This window comes from Muntiacus reevesi, chromosome 20, assembly GCF_963930625.1.
Source record: "Muntiacus reevesi chromosome 20, mMunRee1.1, whole genome shotgun sequence".
Taxonomy (NCBI): domain Eukaryota; kingdom Metazoa; phylum Chordata; class Mammalia; order Artiodactyla; family Cervidae; genus Muntiacus; species Muntiacus reevesi.
Genome location: NC_089268.1, coordinates 29,853,299 through 29,866,571, shown reverse-complemented (window position 1 = coordinate 29,866,571; position 13,273 = coordinate 29,853,299). Strand labels below are relative to the sequence as shown.

General features: G+C 53.5%; 2 protein-coding genes across 3 annotated transcripts; one reads left to right on the top strand and one right to left on the bottom strand.

Annotated features, from left to right (window-relative positions):
* Positions 1–2,552: 2,552 nt before the first annotated feature.
* On the top strand, positions 2,553–5,254 carry PPP1R11 (protein phosphatase 1 regulatory inhibitor subunit 11). The gene is made up of 3 exons (XM_065912811.1): positions 2,553–2,813; positions 3,860–3,968; positions 4,406–5,254. The coding sequence occupies exons 1-3, from the start codon at positions 2,745–2,747 to the stop codon at positions 4,606–4,608; spliced, it is 381 nt and encodes a 126-aa protein (XP_065768883.1). The 5' UTR covers positions 2,553–2,744; the 3' UTR covers positions 4,609–5,254.
* Positions 5,255–5,526: 272 nt separating this feature from the next.
* RNF39 (ring finger protein 39) lies at positions 5,527–11,347 on the bottom strand. 2 transcript variants are annotated; one of them, XM_065912808.1, is made up of 4 exons: positions 10,570–11,347; positions 8,821–8,843; positions 8,514–8,605; positions 5,527–7,072 (listed from the first exon to the last, which is right to left on the bottom strand). In XM_065912808.1, exons 1-4 carry the CDS (start codon positions 10,933–10,935, stop codon positions 6,492–6,494), a joined length of 1,062 nt encoding a protein of 353 aa, XP_065768880.1. In that variant the 5' UTR covers positions 10,936–11,347; the 3' UTR covers positions 5,527–6,491. The 2 variants fall into 2 exon arrangements, with proteins under 2 accessions (XP_065768880.1, XP_065768881.1); XM_065912809.1 differs by lacking the exon at positions 8,821–8,843 and having other exon boundaries at positions 10,547–11,347.
* Between the last annotated feature and the right edge of the window lie 1,926 nt (positions 11,348–13,273).

The window sequence follows — 13,273 nt, the reverse complement described above, 5'->3', positions numbered from 1 at the left end:
TTCGTCTGCTTGCCTGTTCTTTACCACTCTTTTGCTCCTTGAGAAACACACACGTATTTTTATCTTACAAACTGGCTTATATTGTAATTTATGAACTTCCAGATGTTCAAGCTGGTTTTAGAAAAGGCAGGGAAACCAGAGATCAAAGAGCCAACATCCACTGGATCATCAAAAAAGCAATAGAGTTCCAGAAAAACATCTGCTTTATTGGCTATGCCAAAGCCTTTGACTGTGTGGATCACAACAAACTGTGGAAAATTCTTAAAGACATGGGACTACCAGACCACCTGACTTGCCTCCTGAGAAATCTATGCAGGTTAAGAAGCAACAGTTAAAACTGGACATGGAACAACACATGGTTCCAAATCAAGAAAGGCATATGTATATTGTCATCCTGCTTAAAACTTATATGCAGAGTACATCATGAGAAATACTGGACTGGATGAAGCACAAGCTGGAATCAAGATTGCCGGGCGAAATATCAATAACCTCAGATATGCAGATGACACCACCCTTAGGGCAGAAAGTGAAGAAGAACTAAAGAGCTTCTTGATGAAAGTGAAAGACGAGAGTGAAAAAGTTGGCTTAAAGCTCAACATTCAGAAAGCTAAGATCATGGCATCCGGTCCCATCACTTCATGGCAAATAAATAGGGGAACAGTGACAGACTTTATTTTGGGGGGGCTCCAAAATCACTGCAGATGGTGACTGCAGCCATGAAATTAAAAGATGCTTGCTCCTTGGAAGAAAAGTTATGACCAACCTAGACAGCTTATTAAAAAGCAGAGACATTACTTTGCCAACAAAGGTCCGTCTAGTCAAAGCCATGGCTTATCCAATAGTCATGTATGGATGTGAGAGTTGGACTATAAAGAAAGCTGAGCACTGAAGAACTGATGTTTTTGAACTGTGGTGTTGGAGAAGACTCTTGAGAGTCCCTTGGAGAGCAAAAAGGTCCAACCAGTCCATCCTAAACAAAATCAGTCCTGAATATTCATTGGTAGGACTGATGCTGAAGCTGAAACTCCAATACTTTGGCCACCTGATTCGAGGAACTGACTCATTTGAAAAGACCGTGATGCTGGGAAAGACTGAAGGCAAGAGAAGGGGATGACAGAGGATGAGATGGTTGGATGGCATCACTGCCTCGATGGACATGAGTTTGAGTAAGCTCTGGGAGTTGGTGATGGACAGGGAAGCCTGCTGTGCTGCAGTCCATGGGATTGCAAAGAGCTGGACACGACTGAGTGACTGAACTGAACTGATGACCATTTCTGTGTTTAAGCTTTCTCATCTCCACCCCAGAGCATGTGTAGGCAGTATGTGACTAAATTCAGTTTTACAGATGAGTCTTAACATCTACGTTAATATTCTAATGTCATATTTTTGCTAGTATTTTTGCCAGTCTTCCCCATTCGTTGTTGTAGACTTGGAGCTAAAATGCAGACTCTAGAGTGTTTCAAGTGCCAGTGACAGGAAAGAATCCATGTTGAAGGCACATTAAGTGCTCTGCTCCAACCCCTACGGGCACAGAAGGAGGATTAAAACTCTGAATCAAGTGGGTTTCCAGCTGCTCCCAGGTCCCAATTGCCTAATTCCCAGACAAAGGAAATGAAGTTAGGCTGTGGTAGGATCATTGCTATTGCCCCTTAGTTTTACACACACACACACACACACACACACGGGATGGCAATGGGATGGACTCAGTTATACACACACACACACACACACACACACACGGGATGGCAATGGATGGACTCAGCTATACACACACACACACACACACACACACACACACACACAAGGGATGGCAATGGGATGGACTCAGCTACGGGACGTCTGAACCGGGTGCGGTACACACGGGATGGTAATGGGATGGACTCAGCTACACACACACACACACACAAAGGATGGCAATGGGATGAACTCAGCTACACACACACACACACACACACACACACACGGCATGGCAATGGGATGGACTCAGCTACACACACACACACACACACACAGGATGGCAATGGGATGGACTCAGCTACACACACACACACACACACACAGGATGGCAATGGGATGGACTCAGCTACACACACACACACACACACACAGGATGGCAATGGGATGGACTCAGCTACACACACACACACACACACACACACACACACACACACACACACACACACACACACACAGGATGGCAATGGGATGGACTCAGCTACACACACACACACACACAGGATGGCAATGGGATGGACTCAGCTACGGGACGTTTGAACCGGGGGTACCCAGTCTTCAGGAACAGGCCCAGCTCTAACCTCCACCGCGGATTCCTGCTCAACCTCTACGATTCAGGATCAGGCAGTCATTGCTCGCCCCGCCTCCGGCTCCCGTACCGAAGTGACGCCTGTTCCGCCAAAGTTGTGTCGCCTCCTTGCGGCGCCTGCGCACTGTCACATTACGGCGGAACTAATCCGGCGACCCGGGGCTTTGACGCATTTAGTGCCAGGAAGGGAAAAGGGGGACCACAGAACGCGTCACACCCGGAAGTAGGGAGCCGGAAGTGGGGTTGGACAGGTTATCCCCAGGGGTGGGGCAGCGGAGGCCCAGAAGGAGGGGGAAAAAAGAAGGTGGAGGATCCTGGCTGCTAATCTGAATCGATACCGATTCTCTTAGACCTCAGAGACACAGAAAAGACAGAAGGGTGCCCCATCCCCTTTCCTCCGCTTCTCTCCTCTGCCTTAGCCATGGCGGAGGCAGGGGCCGGGCTGAGTGAGACCGTCACTGAGACAACGGTTACCGTGACAACCGAGCCCGTGAGAAAGGCGGGGGGCGGTGCTGTTAAGGGGTCTGGGAGTTACCGGGAGGGAAGGGATAGGGCTTTGGAGAGTTGCTGGATGGGCTGGGCCTGGGGATATGGGAGAAAGTGGGTTTGGGAGAATCGCAGGGTATTAGGGATTTTTGGTGTGTCAGAGTTGGTGCAGAAGGCTGGTCAAGTGACATGCAGTAGAGTTAAGATGTAGGTGATGCTGCTTGGGATGGTGGTGTGTGTGAGTACTGAAAGACCGCGAACTTGGCGATTAATGAGCAAGGGATGTGCTGGCGGAAATGAAGGGTTGTGTAAGAACGCATGGTTGGAAACTCATTGTAGGGAAATTTAACACGCAGCATGCTTATCAATAAATATTTCTTGAAGGGATTATTGCAAACGGAAGCAGAGGGAATGAGGGTACAAGAAAAGGGAGATGATGAGAGTATTTTGAAAAATCAGACATGTAGAGAAAAATAGCATTTTTGCAAAAACATTTCTTTCAAAGGGAGAAGTTCCTGTCGGACTTAATAACCCTTGGATTAAGGGAGTTTAGAGTAATAGTTACTAGAGATGCCAAGATGCTGGAGAATAGGTGGAAAACAGGTTAGGAGGGCTGGGCTTGAGGATGAGAGATGTGAGAACAGTTATTTCTTTAATGGGAAAAAGAATAGGGGTTCTGGGAAAAGAAAGGGAGATCAAAGTTTAGGTGTTGGTGACTGAGAAAATAATTTCCATGTATTAATACCACCAAGGATGTTTTGGGAAGACGGAGGAACAGCAAGGATTATATTTTTCTTTGAAGATTTGCTGGGACTCTCCCTAGGTTAGGAATTGTATCTTCTCTGTATACCAGTAGTTACTAAGAACAGAATTCCTCAAGGGACTCCTTGAGGTCAAAAACCTGTTCTATCTTCTCCCAGCATCAGCTCCTCTGTTGCTGTGTTTGTGATCCTGATTGAACTGGGGAAGGGAAGAAAGGAGGCCCCAGGGAGGAAGCGGGAAGAGTTAGTAGGAGGGGACTAGCTATGTCTATCCTTCTTAACCTTCCAGGAAAACCGGAGCCTAACCATCAAACTTCGGAAACGGAAGCCAGAGAAAAAGGTGGAATGGACGAGTGATACTGTGGACAATGAACACATGGGCCGCCGCTCATCAAAATGTGAGTAATTGTTGCCCCACAGTAACGCTGGAGTCCTGGCTCCCCTCAGCATATCTTTTGCCTTCTGGCATTCACTAGCCTTCCCGAAGCCCCCAGATGCTCACAGTCCTGTGACTTCCTTGGTGGTTCTCTGTTATCAGGGAGAGGAGGTTAAATTAGAGGGAAAGAGGTAGGGAGGGGCTTGAATTTCTATGTGCCAAGGCCTAAAGTCAAGAGGTATTTGAGGTGGGAGAAGAGGAGCTTTGGATTCCCGGCTGGCAAGGCAAGGTGGGTGGGTGACAGAGTCCCAGGGTGTAGGCCTGGGGAAGCTGGATCTGGAAGGTAGAAGGAGAAAATGGTGGGAAGTAGGAATTTTGACTGAGATCCGGTGGGAATGGAACTGATACTGCATCTGAACTCTTCCTCCTTTTTCACTGGGCTCCTGCATCCAAATCCAGGCTGCTGTATTTATGAGAAACCTCGGGCCTTTGGCGAGAGCTCCACGGAGAGTGATGACGAGGAAGAGGAGGGCTGTGGTCATACACACTGTGTGCGGGGCCACCGCAAAGGACGGCGTCATGCAACCCCGGGACCAAGCCCCACCACCCCTCCCCAGCCTCCTGACCCCTCCCAGCCCCCTCCAGGGCCCATGCAGCACTAAATTCCTCGCTCCCCCACCATTCCTGTGTCTGTCTGGCCCTGAATGTATTCATGTGGCTACTCGGGGACTAAACCCATGATTTGATCCCTTCTCCAGCCCCCTCCTCCCCTCTCCTCTGTCTGACAAAGGGAAGAGGGAGAGGAAGGTGGACAGAGATCCTGGAATTCTGACTTGCTGCTATTCCAGAACCCAGGCTTCTGGGTTCCCCCAGCCCTCATTTCTCCTTACAATACCCAGCCTTCTCTCTCCAGGGATCCAGGCATCTTGATCCCAATCTTTTTCCTTTGTTCTCACTGCCAAACTGCCTGTCCTGGGATCCAGTTACCTTGGCCCCTTGCACTCTCTACTTGAGTTCCAAACAGTTAAATTGGGTTTCCAGCAGCCCCAGCTTTCACTGCCAGGGTCCTAGTCAGATTCCAGGCAATCTTGCTCCAGCTATGCTTGTTAATCCTGGCTTAGAGCTCTTCCACTAATGTATTTATGTCATCCTAACTCTTAGTCCTTGCCTGTGGGATGTGAGGTCTTCTGTGAGACCTCAGGGCTCCTGGCCCTTTCCCTCCTCTCCTGCCCACTTCCCTCAAGCCCTTAAGAGGAGTTAGGAGAGAGGGAGGTCTTTGCCATTCTCACCTTTAATGAGAAATGGGGGGGGGGGGGGGGGGTGCGGAAATAGGCATGTCCTCTCTCCTCACCGTTCTCATGTGACTAGGGTTTCTGACAAAACTGGCTCCAAGACTAGTCACTTAGAGCCCACTATCTCCTCAGCCTTTGGTCTTCCAACTTAGGAGACAGATCCAACCCGGCCCCAGGGGCCTGGGTCCCTGGGAGGGGATGGAAAAGGGAGGGAGCCAAGAGATGCAATCTTACCCCTTCCTTCCAAGGCCTTGATGTCTCTCCCAGCCCAGATGTCCAGCCCTCCCAGCCCTCCCCACTCCTTACTGGGATCTGGATATCATTTTCCAGGCCTTTCGCAGTGCACGGTTGCAGAGATCAGTCAAATCCATACCACCACTGAGATCTCATTTATTGCCACAGATGCACAAAATAAATAACCCAACATAAAAATGTGTTAAATATGGACCCATTTATACATATGGGGAAAGAAGTGAGGCTATATATACAAGGGCAAATTTGGGGTGTCTGGGTCGTTCCCAGGTTGAGAAATAGAGAGGTAGCACCATTGGTTCCATGTTACTGGTATGTGTCATACTCACAAGGAGCTGGTTGTGGGGCTGGCGGGGGGAAACAGGATATTGGTTAAGAAGATTCTTAACAAGAAATGGCTGTAAACATGGAAGGTCGTCAGGGTGGAATAGAACTGTCCTGCCCCCATCTCCCAAAAACAGAGAGCCCTAAGGCCCAGGCCAGAGTTAAGCCTCTTGTTTTAGGGGAGGTGGGTCTTGAAGAGAAACCTCAGAGTGGACGAGGCAGGGAAGCCCAAACCTCAGAGCTGTGGAGAGGGCACCGTGCTCTTCTTTGCCAGGAGGAGGGGCAGGGGTGGGAGGTGAATATTTGACCAGCTGGCCCTCTGTGTATTAAAATGGGCCATTTACCAGTGGGCAGGTGGGGCAGGACCTCTTCCCCAGTCAAGCCTGGGAAATATAGAAGGGGAGGGATCCCTGGGGGAAGTACTGAGATAACCGAGGGGGAGGAGCATCCCAAGATGGGGGGAAGGGGGTTCAGGAATTCAGCTTTGGGCATGGATGTGGAAATTGGAGGCCAGTGGAGGTCCTATTTGGAGAAAATGGAGGGGTGGGGGGAGGTCCGGGGTGCTTATCAATACACTTGCCCGGTGGGCGCGGACAGGATCCCTGTAATGAGGAAGGATTTCGGTGCTCAAGAGGAAGCTGCCTCCTTTGGGCCAGGCCAGAACGAGGGCGAGCTTCTCAGCCTTCCGCGGGCACGATGCGGAGCTGGGCGCGGGCGTCGCGGGTGCACAGCAGCGGGAAGACGCGCTCCCCGAGGGGACCCGGCGCCTGGAAGGCGAAGAGCAAGTCGAGGGAGCGGCCATCGTAGAAGGCCACGCGGCCCCGCTCCCAGTCCAAGTCCACGCGGATGCGCCGCGGCGGGGGCCTGGCGCCGTCCAGCGGGATGGGCTCCGGGGCGGTGAGCGCCCACAGCCGGCCGCCGCGGCCCTCCACGGCCCACACGGCCCCCGCGGGGCACAGCCCTACTCGGCCCTTGCGTCGCACCGACTCCCCGGCCGCGCCCAGGGCGTAGAGGCTCTCCCCGTCGTCCTCATCCTCTCCGGAAGAGTCTCCGCGGAAGGCGGCGTCCGCGGTCTCCACCTCCCAGCAGTGGCGGCCAGCCGCGAAGCCTTGGGCGCCCAGCACCGCCGGAAGCTGATCGAAGCGCGCCGGGCCGTCGGGGGGCGCTGGTGTCCCTGGTGGGGCCAGTCGGACGCTGCGGCGGTCCTCAGAGACGAGCAGGCGGCGGTGTGCCGTGCCAGGATCCAAGGTTAGGTCGGCTGGAGACGGGAAGGCACGAGGAAGACCGTGTGAGAGGGCTTACCCAGGCGGAGGCGGGGTCGGACGCCAGAGGCTCACAACAGCGCTCTACGAAGGCGGCCGTAGGACCACCGAGGGTGAAGGCGAATGAAGAGGAGGCCTGGGCGAGACCCCGCCTGCGCTCATGGGCCACTTCCTTCCGGAGAGTTGGGCCTGGAGAAGGACCGTGCCGGCCCAGGGCAGGAGCATAGGGGAGGGGTTTCCTGGTTTGTGGACTTGGCGAGAGTGAAGCTGGACTGACTTCTTGGGAGCGGTAGGATCGATACCTCAATCTGCAGCATCTGGGGCAGGGCGTGGGAGCTGGGTCAACAGGATGGGAAAGGTGGAGCTAAAGAGGAGGACTGATACCAGAAACCAGCACCCCACGGGGTAGAGGTTGGGGGAGGGCAGAGGGAGGAATCCGAAGTATCCTGAGAAACAAGCCCACCACCCACGGGAATAGGTGGGAGTAGACAGGCCTAGTTCTAGAGGGAGGGTGGGGCGGAGGAGAGAGAAGGCGGTGATAGCCAAGGGGCCAGAAGGAAGTAGTCCTTGGCCTTGTGGGTATGGGGTGCTTTGAAAAAAGATTTCTGGACTAGGGGTACTAGAAGCCTTCTGGGTCGGTGGGATGGTGGGTGTCCAAGAGGGAGGAGCACCTTCTCTAGGCAGTTTAAAGAGGGACAGAGGGCAGCCGTGGGAGTGGTGGAAGGAACTCCCCAGAAGCTGCAGAGAAGGCCCAGAGCCCCAGGGGCAAGGAGACACGCGAGTTCTGGGACACTTCCGGAAGGGAGTGATGAGAGGTGGTGACAGCAGAGATTCCTCAGAAGCACCTGACCTCCAGGGGTCTGTTGTGTGAGTGAACAGGAAAGAGGGGAGAATGGCTGGAACATGAGGGTTAAGGATTGACCTTGTTATGGGTTAAATCGTGTTCTTCCCGCCCCCAAAGATATGAAGTCCCCCCAAAACCTCAGGATTTGACTGTATTTGGAAATAGAATCTTTATAAAGGTAATCAAAATGAGGTCATTAGGGTGGACCTTAATCCAATATAACCCATGTCCTCATTAAAAAGGAAAGTTTGGACCCAAAAAGTGTGTATAGAGGGAAGTGTGTCTAGAGGGAAGATACAGGGAGAATGCCATCCACAGGCCAAGGAACACCTGAGGCTGAGGGAAGCTAAGAGAGAAGTCCTGGAACAGAGTCTCCCTTTCAGGGATCAGAAAGAACCAATGCTGTTGACACCTGACTTCTATTTGAGGAATCATGAGACACTAAATTTCTGTTAAGCCACTTAGTGTGAGATGCTTGGTTATGGCAACCCTAGGAAATTAACAGAGACATCAAAAAGGACTGGATCATATTTGAGAAAAGGGAACAAACTGAAAAGTCTCTCATTTAGTTGCCTCTCTTCTGCCCTCCTTACCTGTCAGCCTGTGAAGCATGTTTTTGACTACTGGGTAATCTTCAGGGAGCTCGTCCCCTGAATTAGATGCCTTGGGTGTTGGGGCATCAAACCTGGAGGGATGAGGAAGAAGGGTCAAGAAATTGGTAGACACTCTCTGCCCTCTGATGCCTGCACCCCTCCCCCACTCACATCTCTGGGGCAGAAAAGGGTGAGGCCAACCCAGAAAACCTGTCTGGGAGTGGGGACAAAGATGTGGTTCCCGTGACAAGATGATGGATGTGGCCGCTGGTAGTGGAAAGGAAGAAACAGTAAAAATGGAACTCACCTTCTCCATGTCATCTTCATATCCTGGAGTGGACAGAAAAAAAACATGGGTGTGAGCTCCAGGCTTCATCCTGAGGGAAGCTCCCCCACCCTCAGGTGGCTGGGTCTGTTCTGGTGAAGGCCCTCTCCACATCAGAGTGATCTCACGTCTTTAGCCCCATGTGCTCCTTATTCCTCTCACTCTCCCCCTTCTCCTTGCGTGACCTTTCTTTCCTGTCCGTCACCACTTTCTCATCCCCTGAATCCCACCCCCCACCATCCGCCTCCCTCACCCCAGAGCCACCCCCCACCATCTGCCTCCCTCACCCCAGAGCCACTCAGTTCCCCTTCCCTAGTCTCATCCCGGCCTTTTCCTGCCCCCAGAGTCCTCGCTTTCCCTACTTCCTCCCCACCTCCCTTCTCTATGTCAGTGGCCCCTATCCTCATCCACCTTCCTGAGGGTGTATCCCAGATAAACATCCCGCTTTATCCATCACAGAGGCCAAACACATACCTAGAGTCCTTAGGCTAAGAGTTCGTTTACAGAAGTCTTATAATAAAACCGCTTCCCCTCTTGCCATAAAAGCCCAGTGGCGTTTACTGGGCCTTTTGTTCTGTGTCTCTCTACCCTGACCAAGGAGGCAGCTGGACTTGGATGTGTCCCAGAAGGCCCCGCCGACCTGCAGGGCACCCTGGGAGCCAGGAGAGGGCGCGGGGTGCTCCCTTTCCAAAGTCTAGGATTCCCTCTTTCCATTTCTCTGTCCAGTGGGGAAGACTGGAGCAGACCAGAGGGATGGTGAAGGGGAGAGAGGAAAGACAACTTGTCTAGTTATGCCAATTACACCTAGACTAATTAGGTATGTGTAGACTTCAAAGGGTGGAAACAAGACTCTAGACCGGCTCGGCTGCTGGCAAGAAGCCAGTAGGGAATCCGGGGCGCCTGGGGGTCGGGCAAGGGGACGAGGATGGTTGACCGCCAAGGAGTCAGAGGCCCAGGAGGGACGCGGGAGAGTGGGAGGGTAGGTGATCAGGGTGGGAAGTGGAGAGGAGCCAGGGGTCCCCAGGCTGTTCTCCCGGACCTTGCCTCCACCCGTGACCGCCTCTGCCTGGGGCCCTGGGAGGAGCTGAGAACAACAATAACAAACAACACAGCAAGGTCTAGACCGGAGCTCGGGGACCTACCCCAGGACGCTGCAGAAAAGTTTGGACCTGCCTCTCTTCTTACCTCCTTTTGACAGCCCCCCTCCTTCTCTCCTCCACTCCCGCTTTTTCTCCGCCCTCCCTCCTGCTCCTCCTCCCTTGGGCGAGTTCCGATCTCCCTCACCAACCTCCCAGGCCCCCAGCTCGGTCCCGCCCGGTCTGCTTCCTCCCCTTTGCTCCCCGCCAGGCCTCCTCCGCGCGGGCGCCCAGTGGCGTCTTTCCCAGCTTCCCAGTTCGCGCGCTCTTCGCAGGGCCTCGGGGGTCTCCCCGCGTTCTGTCTAGTGCCCCAGCCCCTTCTCTGCCTCCCCAACCCCTTCCCTCCAGCCCCTCTAACAAAAGCCAGGCATCCGTCCAGCCCCCTTGGCTCTGGGCGCAGCGTCAACTCCCCGCCGTGCGTCTCGGCACCTCAGTAACTTGACAGCCGCCGCCCCCTCGTCCTCAGCCGGTCTCCTCCCAACTCCTTCTTTTGCCTAAACTTCTAGAAGTGCCTCGGGTCGAGACTTGCCGTTCCCCCCAGCCGATCGCCCCTTCCGCGGACAGTTGCGGACTCGCGAAGCGCACCCCGCCTCACCTCTCCCTGCGGGTCCAGACAGCCCATGGTAGGGATGCGCCCGCCTCGGCGTTTCCCCGCTCTCGCCCCAGGCTCGGCCAGCTTCTCCCGCAGCCCGCGGCTGATGCGCACCTCCACCGCCAGCCGCACGTTAGACCTCAGGCTGCGGCGGGGGCACGGCAGGCCGCAGCACGGACAGGCGGTGGGGGGCGTCTCGGGGCCGGTTGCCGGCGGGGTCCCCCAGCGGCGGGCCAGACACGCGCGGCAGAAGCTGTGCTCACACGCCAGGAGCACCGGGTCCTCGAAGGGGCCCCCGCACAGCGGGCACGTCGCCAGCTGCTCCAGACGCTCCACCAGCCCCGGTCCCAGAAGCTCGGACGCCTCCATGGGGAGCCAGCGCCCGGGCGCCGTCCCCTCCGCGACCACCGCGACCGCCTCCGGGTGCGCAGATGGAGGTGCGCCTCGGCTGCTGGCTGCGTCTCTGCCGCGCTCTCCGCCTCCCGCATTAACTTTCTGACGCTTTGCTGGCGCTCTCCTGGGATCGCCTCGGTCTTCGACCAGTCTGTCTCCGCCAATCTCCCCACCACGTCAGGCTTTATAGGGAGGGAGGAGGCCCCTGCGGGAGGTAAACATCAGGCCTTGCGTAACACCCCATCTGGTTCTCCCGCTTCCCAGTAAGGTTCGGGGGAGGAGGGTGGAAGGGACACCTAGTCTCGAGCCGAGCAGGTGGTCGCTAGGAGGCGCTCTGGGGGCAAGGTAGCAAAGTAGCAAGGTGTGGGGTGGGTAGCCCGTATCACCACCCCCACCCCCAGCCCTCACCTCCCTCAAGAGCCGGAATCGCGCCTTCCCCTTGGCCTGCAGTGTGCAGGTGGGCAGGGTGCCCAGGCTTGCTTTTGGCATGTGTGCCCACATCGCCAGGGTATGAGTCATTCCAGGTGGCTGGCACACCTACATCTGGGGGCTGGGGGCACTGAAGACAGATCTGGTTTGTGTGGCTTTGGCAGGCCTCTGAGCGCTGGCGTGTGGCTGTCATTCCGGGCGCCTCTCTCCATCTTCCTGCCTTACCTATTAAGGGCTTAAGGACACCGAAGTTTTGGGGTAAGGGGTGGGGAGCAGGCGCCCACACTCCTGCCTCAAGGAGTCCGGGTCGGGCTCTCTCCGCTCTACCTCTGGCTGGCTCCCAGACCTCTCTTGTTTCTTCCTATATCTCTCTTTCTAGTGGTTTCTCTCTCTTTTCCCTGTGTATTGTTTTTATTTCCACTTTTCTCTCCTCTCCTTCTTTGGCATGTACCCTGAGGTTATCTAGTTTCACTCTTTTGGTCAACTGAGGCCCAGACAGCTGGCATTGTGAAGGTCACACAGCCAGGCAATGACCCGAAGTGAAGCCATACCCAGATCTTCTGATTTATGGCCTTGCTGTGACTCCACCCTGCCCCTCTTTAATTTCAGATCCCTAGAACTCCCTTCTATATTTTTTTTAAATTTCATTTATTTATTTATTTTTGACTGTGCAGGTCTTCGTTATTGCACGCAGTCCATCTCTAGCTTCAGTGAGCAGGCTTTTCATTGCAGTGTCTTCTTTTGTTGTGGGGCCCAGGCTCTAGGCGCGCAGGCCTCAGTAACTGTGGTCTCTGGGCTCTAAAGCACAGTCTCAGAAGTTGTGGCACAGGAGGCTTAGTTGTTCCCTGGCATGTGGAATCTTCCCAGACCAGGGATCGAACCTATGTCCCCTGCATTGACAGAAGAATTCTTAATCACTGGACCACCAGGAAAGCCTTCTCTTCTACTTTCTGATTTTTTTTTTTTTTTTTCGGATTTTTCCTCATGCTGTGTCATTACCTCCGTCTCTGTCTCTTTCCTCCTCCGGCCTCCTCTTCTCTCCTCCTCTTCCTAGTTCCTCTGCCTTTCTCATGCTAGGCCGTTCTGTCTGGGTACTCCTGGGGAGTTGTGAATAAGTAAACATTCAGATGTCTACAACTGCAATCACACACTGTTGCACAAACATGCGTGTGCATACAGCAATGTCTAAATGCCCCCAATTGCAGACCCAATAGGCAGATACACTCATATAATGCAAAACCACACATATGCCACAGGTAGTCTCATACACACTGTATCACTGGGATGGACACCCAGATTTTTTAGGGACAGATAGACATACTGGAAAAAAACATGCAAAGACACTGTCATTAGTTTTATTGTCAACAAAAACAACAATACAACAGCAGTAAGTCTTTATGGAGCAGAAGCAGGTTATTAGGCAACCCCTCCAGGCATCCTTCTCCCCCTTTACTTCAGGGAGACACTCAAACATGACACTCTGATAAACAAAGTACACTCATCTTGAAACAAACCTCCCAGCTCCCTGCTCATAAAATGCACAGCTACCCAAGCAAATGGCTACAGATATGACCAAAATCTATGTTGTGAAATGGACTTCCATGTTATGATAGGAAGAATAACGATCCCCCAGAGATGCCCATGTTCTAATTCCTGTGAACATGTTACCTGTGGCATGGATCCTGTGAACATGTTGCCTTACGTGGCAGAATTAAGCTTGCAGATGGAATTAAGGTTGCTAATCAGTTGAGTTTTAAGTATGGAAATTATTCTAGATTATCCAAGGGTCTTTAAAAGTAGAGGACAGGGCCTTCCCTGGCAGTCCAGTGATGAAGACTCCACACTTCCGCTGCTGCGAATGCAGGTTGGATACCTGGTCAGGGAA

Coding starts and splice junctions, on each gene's coding strand:
- RNF39 (XM_065912809.1), bottom strand. CDS start 10,935: ATGGAGGCGTCCGAGCTTCTGGGACCGGGGCTGGTGGAGCGTCTGGAG. Junction 8,606..10,546: donor AGGCGGGGTGCGCTTCGCGA/GTCCGCAACTGT, acceptor TCATCCCTCCAG/GTTTGATGCCCCAACACCCA. Junction 7,073..8,513: donor CATGCTTCACAGGCTGACAG/GTAAGGAGGGCA, acceptor TCCCGTCTCCAG/CCGACCTAACCTTGGATCCT.
- PPP1R11 (XM_065912811.1), top strand. CDS start 2,745: ATGGCGGAGGCAGGGGCCGGGCTGAGTGAGACCGTCACTGAGACAACG. Junction 2,814..3,859: donor TTACCGTGACAACCGAGCCC/GTGAGAAAGGCG, acceptor TTAACCTTCCAG/GAAAACCGGAGCCTAACCAT. Junction 3,969..4,405: donor GGGCCGCCGCTCATCAAAAT/GTGAGTAATTGT, acceptor ATCCAAATCCAG/GCTGCTGTATTTATGAGAAA.